This window comes from Sinocyclocheilus anshuiensis, unplaced genomic scaffold (assembly GCF_001515605.1).
Source record: "Sinocyclocheilus anshuiensis isolate Anshui unplaced genomic scaffold, SAMN03320099.WGS_v1.1 scaffold675, whole genome shotgun sequence".
In the NCBI taxonomy this organism is placed as follows: domain Eukaryota; kingdom Metazoa; phylum Chordata; class Actinopteri; order Cypriniformes; family Cyprinidae; genus Sinocyclocheilus; species Sinocyclocheilus anshuiensis.
In genome coordinates, this window is record NW_015548232.1 from 118,485 (window position 1) to 128,240 (window position 9,756).

At 32.9% G+C, this 9,756-nt stretch overlaps 1 protein-coding gene across 1 annotated transcript in view; it reads right to left on the minus strand.

Annotated features, from left to right (window-relative positions):
* LOC107654649 (short transient receptor potential channel 7-like) overlaps positions 1-9,756 on the minus strand; it is an 82,364-nt gene that overhangs the window by 40,490 nt on the left and 32,118 nt on the right. The window contains exon 4 of the mRNA XM_016441827.1: positions 4,653-4,817. Within this exon, the coding sequence (XP_016297313.1) occupies positions 4,653-4,817 (165 nt within the window). The remainder of the gene's footprint in view (positions 1-4,652; positions 4,818-9,756) is intronic.

Genomic DNA, 9,756 nt, shown 5'->3' on the forward strand with positions numbered 1-9,756 from the left:
TCATTCTGTGACAAGAAGCCTCATCAGATCACAAAAGGAAGCATTTGACTGGTGTTGTGGAGTAAAAAGGTTATAATTTTCTCTTTTGTTGGACAACAGGTTTAGAAATGTGAATACAAGGGAGGTTTAGCTTTAGGCATTTTAATTTAAGCATGTTTAGCTTAGTTAACGGAAGGCTATCTGCTGCCATCAGAGCAAGTGTAATTACTGCATTCACGCGCTACTCGGATGCTCTCATTTCCCGGGGTGTGCTTTTAAGTCGGAATGTGAAAACAACATGGACACTCTCGTTACTACAAAGATGTGTTGGATTTGTATTATTAGAGCTTTCTGACTTGAGTTCACGTGCATTTTCTCAGTCGGGAAATAATTTTTCACGTGCGGTGCCGCAATTATGTTTCTTACGTCCGTTTCGGAGAACCAGAGGACAAATATTTCAATAGATCGCTCAGGCATGGCACCGAAATGAGGCACCGAAATCTGCGTTCGGATTCGGTTCTAGTACCTACCGGTTACAAAGGTACCGGTGCCATATTGGTACCGGGTTTTGGTACCCAACCCTAATTATAATATTACACCACCCAAATATTTAGGCTGCTACCTTCTAATTTCCGTTGTCAGTGCAGGCCTTTTTTTTTTTTTTAGCTTAGGCTACTGACCGTTATGGATTTAGTGTAGCCTGCATTAAAAAGTCTCGAACATAAAATAACAGGATAAAAATATAGTTGATGTCTAGACACAATCATTTCATGACTCTAGATGCTTCTTTGTGAAGACAGTGGCATGATACAGTGAAATAGTATGTTCTTTAGCCATATAAATACAGTTGTTATGTGTGTGGGTAAAATTTACCCGCTGGCGCTTTTAGGTATACAGCGACCTCTGGCGGTTCTAGTGTTAAAAGGTACGAAGATGAAACTTACAAAATGTACATAATAATACAAAGTTTTCATCCTCAAGTTTACATGACACCAAAATAAAACACAAAAAACAAACAATGGTGGAGGGGAAAGTCATTCAGGTTTAGCGCAACATGAGTCTGAATTATTCCTTTAAAGTGTGACTCATCAAAATTCATGAAGACGATGTAAATGTGAGGTGAATTTCATAGAGCTGATGTTCTGATTATTAGCTTGAGACTCAAGAACATGAGTCTGTAAGGAATAATCCCACTGTGATATATTGATTCTTTTAAATATTCGGTCATACAAACACATTCATCCACAACAGCAGAGAAGTTTCTCTCAGATGAATTGGCTCTTACTGAAACTATTTTTCTCCGAAAGATCATCAGAGACTTTGTCCAAAATCAATCATTTGTATTCAGCCATTGTTTTTCTCAGCACAGATGATGTGAAGGTTTTGATTGTCCTCGCGTTTAAGTGTCTCGCACACAATACCTTCATCATCATCATCATCATCATCATCAGTCGGCCATTCATCTGTCTGGTAGTTTTTCATTCCCTCTCTATCTCTCTCTCAGACAGTTTAAACACTTTAATTGAGACATTGCTGTCTACATAGGCAGCTCCCTTCTAAAGGAGCATCCTAACTCAAATGGACCCTTATAAGTGACTGAATTCGAAAACACTCTACATAGGTAATATCACAGTGCTCTTTATGTGAATAAAACATGAAGATTTCAATTTGACGCTAACATGCAGGGATGATACGAAAATACGGTTTTGTATTTTAAAGTTTGTAAAAATGTATATATATATATATTTAAGTACATTTAATTTAGTGTTTTTGTATTTTCAAAATACATGAAATATGTTGTGTCAGTCAACCTCTTTATTAGGCTGCTGCTTTCCTAATATATAATATAATATAATATAATATAATATAATATAATATAATATTAACTGGCATTTCTCAAATCTGCCACATAAAGTTTTTAATTAATTAATTTATTTATTTTAAACAATACAATATGTGTTCTGATTGACCGTATCATGTCACGCAACAATTTCACTTTATGTTTTGGAACGGAGCAAATGACGGAGCAAAAAGGAAACACAAACACACATGTTTATGTAAATGAACACACACCACAGATTCTATTGTTTCATATAATGCTAATTATAATATTTTAGATTAATCGTAATCCTAAAAGAACACATTGTGCAATCGTCTCACACAAACACACAAATACACACTTTCCCCGAGAACCTCAAATGCTCTTTCCCTTCCTCTGTCTCTCTCTGTGTCACACGTCTCTACAAACTCACAGTACTTCCTGTCTGACAAGCTCTGATTAGATTTCAATCCCAAACCCTTGACAAAAGCCGCTTGGTGTGAGTGTGTGTGTGTGTGTGTGTGTGTAGTGTAGTGTAGTGTAGTGTAGTGTAGTGTCTCATATCTCTCCATGAGAGGGTGTGTGTTGAAGTGGCCATCAAACACAGAATCGGTGTGTAACTCCTCATCCTCAGCATGGAAATGAAGCGTGAGTGTTTATCTGTGCTTGTGCTTGTGCTTGCAGGAGAGTCCGTCTGTAATAGAGCTTGGAAAGATGTGTGTGTGTATGAATGTTTATCCATGTGCGATTATGTAAAAGGTGAAGCTTTTACCCTATTATATTAATTTTAAGGGGCCTTATCAGGAAAATTGGATTTTCTTGCTCTTTTGAAATAAAAAAGCTCTTTTCTTGCATTTATTGAAACTAAACTGAAAAAAAGCTTATTTGGATATATATTTGAAACATAATTGTTTTTATATAATATAATATAATATAATATACATAGGGCTGTCAGTCGATTACAATTAATTACATGATGTGTTGATTAATTAATCTAATTAATCGCAAATTACATTTGACTGTGACAATACCCCCAAAAAATTATTTAATGTTATTTTTGTGTTAAATGAGAAATTATTAAGTAGACATTACAAATAGTAGCTTTAGAAATAAATATTTTATTTGATTCAACATAAAGTTTTACACATAAACGTTTAGGCTACAACAACTCAAAATAAAATTTAGAAATAAATATTTTATTTGATTCAACATAAAGTTTTACACATAAACGTTTAGGCTACAACAACTCAAAATAAAATATGGAACATAAAAGAAGATCATTTGAGAAACATCTCATCATTTTTTTTTTCGTTCATGCAACAGTATTCAAAATACCTTCTTTTATGTTCCACAAACGAAAGTAAGTCATTCAGGTATGAGTAATAATGACATAATTAATTTTTTTGGGTGAACTATCCCTTTAAATCGCCCCCCCCCTTTCCCTTTTTTTTAACTAAAGCTGCCAGCAGGTGGCGGTAATTGTCTTTATGAGTCTTTCATTCGATTCGATCAAATGGCTGATTCATTCAGGAATTTAAAGGGGTCATATGATGCGATTACAATTTTTCCTTTCTCTTTGAAGTGTTACAAGCTCTTGATGCATAAAGAAGATCTGTAAAGTTGCAAAGACTAAAGTCTCAAATCCAAAGAGATATTCTTTATGTTCTTTTTAGCAACATCATATGACACCTTTAAGTAAATGGCTCTCTTCATGAAAGGGCCTTTGAATCATTTATTCAACCGATTCGTTCAAAACGCGGACTCATTCAGAAACTAAACACCGCTGTGTAGCTCAGAGACAACAATTCTGTTCTGGCTTTAAAGTAATATTATTGTTGGCAAAACTGAGCAAAAACAGACAATATTGTGTTTCATTTATAATACAATACTAACTTATTTACTGAACTGTTGTATAAAATCACATTTGCACTCTTATTTTCGAGACAAAACCAGCACTCGTGTGATATTGGTCTCGCTGCTCGTGTGATATCGCTTATCATGTCATATAAATATGAGACAAAAACTCATACAGGAGCATTTTTGCCCCAATATATTGAATTTTACGGCATAACTGTATTTATGGAGTTGTTGTCTTGCTTGTCAACAGTCAACTATATGAAATGTAAGATGACGTGCAGGTCTGGGGGCGGGGCCAGTGCGTTAACTGCGTTATAATATTTTAATCAAATTATTTTTTCATAACTAATTTATTAAGTTAACACGTTAAACTGACAGCCCTAAATATAATATAATAGAATAGAATAGAATATAGTGGCATTACTCCAAAATATGTTCTGATTTTATACTGAATGAAGCTAAATAAATGTATCTTTTATATAATATTAAAGTGTCATGAAACCCTAAAACACATTTTTTGAGGTGTTAACATATATGAACAGGTTGCACATCAGTGAAAACAACTTTAGCACTCATTCTGTCTATTATTAAGGTAAAAGTGGTTATTTTTTTAATTTTTTGCTTTTCTCAGTATTATGCATGAGAATGAACTTTTATGATCCAATCACTGTGCTGTATTATGCATGAGGTAGTCTTACAGAGAATTCAAATCTAATGTAAGAGCTTCCTCGCTGTCAGTTCATCTCTGTAAACATGACAGTAACTATATTTAATATAACAACACGTGGAGCGCACATGAGAGAGCAGTTTCTGCACGGAACTCCGCGATGAGTTTAACAATACTTGTTTTGTAAGTGAAGAAACATGCACTAATGTAAGAAGTCATCTGCTACTACAGCAGTGTGGATTACAGTTTTCAAAACAGCTTGTAGAAGATAGTGTGTGATAGTGTCTTCTCATCTGAAGAGTCAGAGAAGCAGAGATGTGTGTTTGTCACCTTGCTGCAGGGCATGATCCAGTAGGCGATGGCGAGGAAAGGCAATCCGACAGTGACGCCCAGAACGGTCAAACACTTCACCCCGATGGACTGCTGCCGCAAACCCGACAGATTCTCATACCAGATTGTCAGCAGCTGCTGCTGGCAGTTCGGATGAGCCACAAACTGACACACAAATAGAGAAAAGAATCATATTACAGTAGCCAAACACAGAACATTCACATTTATACACACAACACGTGCTATTGGGAATACTGAAAATGTGCTAAACAGACACTGGAATAGATTCCCTCAGAAACCGATGTTATAATATTGATTTACTATAAATATTTAGCTATAAAATATTTTTGTAATTAGATAAATGTTGATACATAATAATTGGTTACAATTACTAAAGTATTGCTATTATTTTTACTTGAGGTAAATGTATAAGAAATAATAAGAAATAATATATGAAGATGATAAAATGATCTTCTTTGATTTATTCATTTTTAAAGAAATTTAAAGTTGTCATCAAAACATATTTGTCCGATCAATGGCAGACTACTTTCGTCTTAATAAATTATTTTATACTACTACTACTACTACTACTAAAAATACATTTGATCATTTTTAAAGAAATTTAAAGAAGTCACCATCAAAACATATTTGTCCGATCAATGGCATACTACTGTCATCAAAATAAAATAAAATAAAATAAAAAATTAAATTAATATATAATATAATATATAATTATTCACTTTCAAAACATGATCATCTGCCTACTGTAGTAGACTACTGTCCTTATTTTTATTTATTTACTTGTAGAAATCTGCTGCGTTTTTTTGCAGATTTCTGATGTTTTTCCTGTTGTTTGGTGTTGTATCTCTATTAGACAGGTAATCGTGTGTGTTTCTTTACAGGAAATAACACAAGCCGTGAGCCCGTCTGAGAGAAACAGACAGACGGATCGTGACATTGATTTAAGGTGAGCCGCCGGCCACCAGATCCAGATCCAGAGCTCAGCCTGACCGACCTAAAGCCCACAGCCAGTATGTGTGTGTGTGTGTTTAGAGTTTAATAATAGACAATCTATTTCATAAGGTACAAGCCATATAAAATCCTCAACCTTAATCAGCAGCTCACACAGACACACACACACACACACACACACACACACAGTGAAGCTTGTCTGTCTTCAGTGATCCATTCAATTCGGACACTGAGAGAATGATGGTAGTTATCGCAGTCTGTGTGTATGTGTGTGTGTGTGTGTGTGTGTGTGTGTGTGTGTGTGTGTGTGTGTGTGTCGCTGTCTGCCACGACTCTGAGGTCACCTGAATCTTGTACCTGGTTGCTGTAGTAACAGTCCCAGCATCCTCTCTGACTGTTTTTAATGAGAATTGTCACACACTCGTTTGAATAAAAAGATGCTTAGTGTCCATCTACAAAAAGCCCCAATTTGTATTTGTATGCATAAATTATAATTTAATCTGCATAATTTTTAAAAGCTGAACTTGATTTGCATAATTTTTAAAAGTTAAATGTGTATCGGTTTCATATGCTTAATTACTTTTTAAAAGATAAAGAGTTTCTGCTGAACTGATTCTCAGGAAATGTGCATGAATTTGGAAGCTGTGATTAAAAGTGATTTTGTTCATTTGTGTCTTGTTTTTTAGTAAAATATTTAAACATTGTGTTATTTTAGTATAATTGAGATACTAATATTTTGAACTTTTTGTATTGTTTGTTTTTATATTTTCAGTATTAATTTTATAGGAATTTTTTATTTTTATTTTTTGTAGCTTTCTTTCAAATGTCAATATAGTTTTTATTCTTTATTATTTCAGTTTTAGTTTGAATTATTTTAGTACATTATGTTAAACAATTAAAATGAGAAATGTTGCTTTGGAAACAAAAAAAAACTTTTTATATTTTATTATTAATATTTCTATTTTATAATTTCAGTTAAAATTAAGTTTATGTTTTAGTTAGGATAAGTTACAGAATGGGATATCAAATCTTGTTTTCTAAAAAAAATTATCAAAATTAAGTGACTTTTCATCCCTTTTTGGACTAAAATACATAAATTTCTACAAGAGCTCCTTAAGTTGCAATTCGGTTTCTCTCTGGAATTGTATTCGTTATCTATTGGAGTGGAGACAATATTTGACTCTCATGCTAAACACTTGTTTTTAATTTTGGTCTATTTGGCAAAAGAAATGTATATTGTTATTGTGGTCATCCCCTCAGGAACCTTCTTTCAAAATGTGGATGCCTCAAATATCTGCATTACTCCCACTTGAGAAACTCACTTATGACACACATCAAAAGTTTAACGACTTTTGGAAGATTTGGACACCTCTTTGGCATTATGTTAATAACCTCCCCGATTCCCTATTCTACTGGGTATAATTACTTTCCTGCCTGTTATGATTGAAATGCATTTTTTAAATTTTTTTAATGTATTTCTTTCTTCCCCTTTTCCCCCTAATGTATGTTTGAGACTGTATCTGTATGTTTTTGGACATTGGAGTAACCAACGAATAAAAGAAAAAAAAAAAAAAAAAAGAACATTTAAGTGACTTTATGCTTAAACCAATAACAAATATCTGTCAATAAGGTCAGAAAAATAAAACTTGTTTTATTCAATTAACTTTTTTTTTTTCCAATTTTTATCCAGAAAACAAGACTTAATACCTCAAGTAGTTTTAAGTAAATGAGTCTTTGTTATTATTATAGCATTTTTTTTATATTTATATTGTAAAACAAGCCAAAAATAGCAGTGTACATCTCTAAACTAACGAGTTTCAGTGCTCGTCTTCATCAACAATACACAAAATGCACACAAATGTAATTGCACGGTCAACATTCACAATTATAACATATTACAATCAATATAATCAGATTCTGTAATTGAGACACCCTCAATTCAAGGCTCAAAGGAAAATGGGTAATTATAACATTATGGCATTCAAGTGTGCTCATCTCATAAACACGATGATTGCAATGTTCCTCGACGGCTGAATTTAACGAAAGGGTCTTATTGTCACGCTTCTTCAGTCAATAAATCTATTAAGATTTCAATCGCAATTTGAAAATTATTAAGATTCAATCAAGCTGGCCTGTAATGAGAGCTCATCTCAGGAGGGTTTGATTAAGCTGAGGGCAACAGGACTAATTACTCTCACGTCACCTGCTTAACAAGGTCGTGATCCCTTTAAACCCACACCAGTGATGGATGACATGATCAGATCATGATCTTCACATCATCCACTGACTACAACAGTCACAGCACAGGAGAAAAACAGACTGCAGTGCAAAAACAAAATAATCACATCGAAAAATATACTTAGTATGTACTTATGTTGTACCACTTGTAATTTATGCTAATTTTAAATGAATGAAGGAATGAAGGAATGAATATAAAATATTTAGTCATCATTTGTTGTACTACAATTAATTTACACTGATTTTAAATAAATATATAAATAAATACAGAACTAAATAAATACAAATAAAAATAATAAATATTTAAACTTGTAAAGTATTTATAAATAAAGGTAGTATTTATGCACTACTTTGAATTTATGCTGATTTTAAATAAATAAGCAAATAGATACATTTACAATATATCTAAATTTGTAAAGTATTTATACATCATGGAAGTATTCATTTACATTTTTTTCTGATTTGAAATAAATAAATACATTTAGAATTTTAGATTTTTAATTTAAGCTTTAAAGTATTTATAAACAAAAGTAGTACAGTATGTCTTATTGTTGTGCAACTTGTATATTATGCTGAAATAAATACATACATTTACATTTATAATTTTTGAATTTACATTTTGTAAAGTACTACACAAGATAGTATGTCCTACTGTTGTGCAACTTGTGATTTATGATAATTAAAACAAACAAACAAATAAATTTACATTTAGAATTTGTAAAATTTTTTTATTTAAATATTGTAAAGTATTTATACACAATAGTAGTATGTCCTACTGTTGTGCAACTTGCAATTTACGCTGATTTAAATAAATAAATAAATGTGAATTAAAAATATATATATATATATTTAAATTTTGTAAAGTATTTATACACAATAGTAGTGTTCTACTGTTGTGCAACTTGTGATTTATGCTACTTAAAATAAACAAACAAACAATTAAATAGATTTACATTTAGATTTTTTATTTATTTTAAATAAATAAATTTGAATTTTTATTTTTTATTTTTTTTTTATTTTGTAAAGTATTTATACACAAGAGTAGTATGTCCTGTACTTTTGTGCAACTTGTAATTTATGCTGATTTAAACAAACAAACAAAAACATTTTGAAAGGCACCTGGACTGGATGCTTTTATTACACCAGTACATTATACTGAGAATGCCTTTTTTCATTGCTCAGAAGTTGCTCTTTCATTGCTCAGGAGACTTGATGCAGTTGCAGTTATGTTTCAATGAAGTATCAATTCTGCCTCAAATATCTCTTCTACAGTGCTTGAGGAGAAATCCAAATTAGATGCAAACAAAGCCAACAGCTGACATACAGTAAGAGAACAGAGCTACAAAATGAATGGGAAAAGCAGCTCAGACCATTTGATGAGAAATGTTTGAGCTCATATTGAGATCGCACACTTCGGTATCTTTTTGTTTCAGAAACTGTTAAGATCTCTTGTGAAACTGGGACTCGTGTGAGATTATGGGCTCTTTATCTCAGGAGAAACATCTGAGACACTCATTTCATGGTGATGCAGATCATCACATGGCTCTCTGGACGCTTCACTGGCCGTCAGCGATTGCATCTGTGTTTATCTTGTGAAATGAAAGCAGCGCTGAGGCGTCGCCACTGGCCCGCTGTCTCGCCTTCATTTCCTCTCTCTAGCCTGTTTGACATTTAGTCCAATAAGATCAGATGAAGCCAACTACAATTCTCCAGCTCACAGCTCATAGTATTTACCATCCAGAAACACACGTGTGACCTAAAAACAACCCAATCTCATAAAAATACGTACCTCTGCGTACATTTCTGCAACACCGTTTTTACGTACCTTACTGCACGTTTCGCCGCAGTTTTGTCCACTGTGTGGAGCTGAAACACGGGTTCAATACGTGAACCC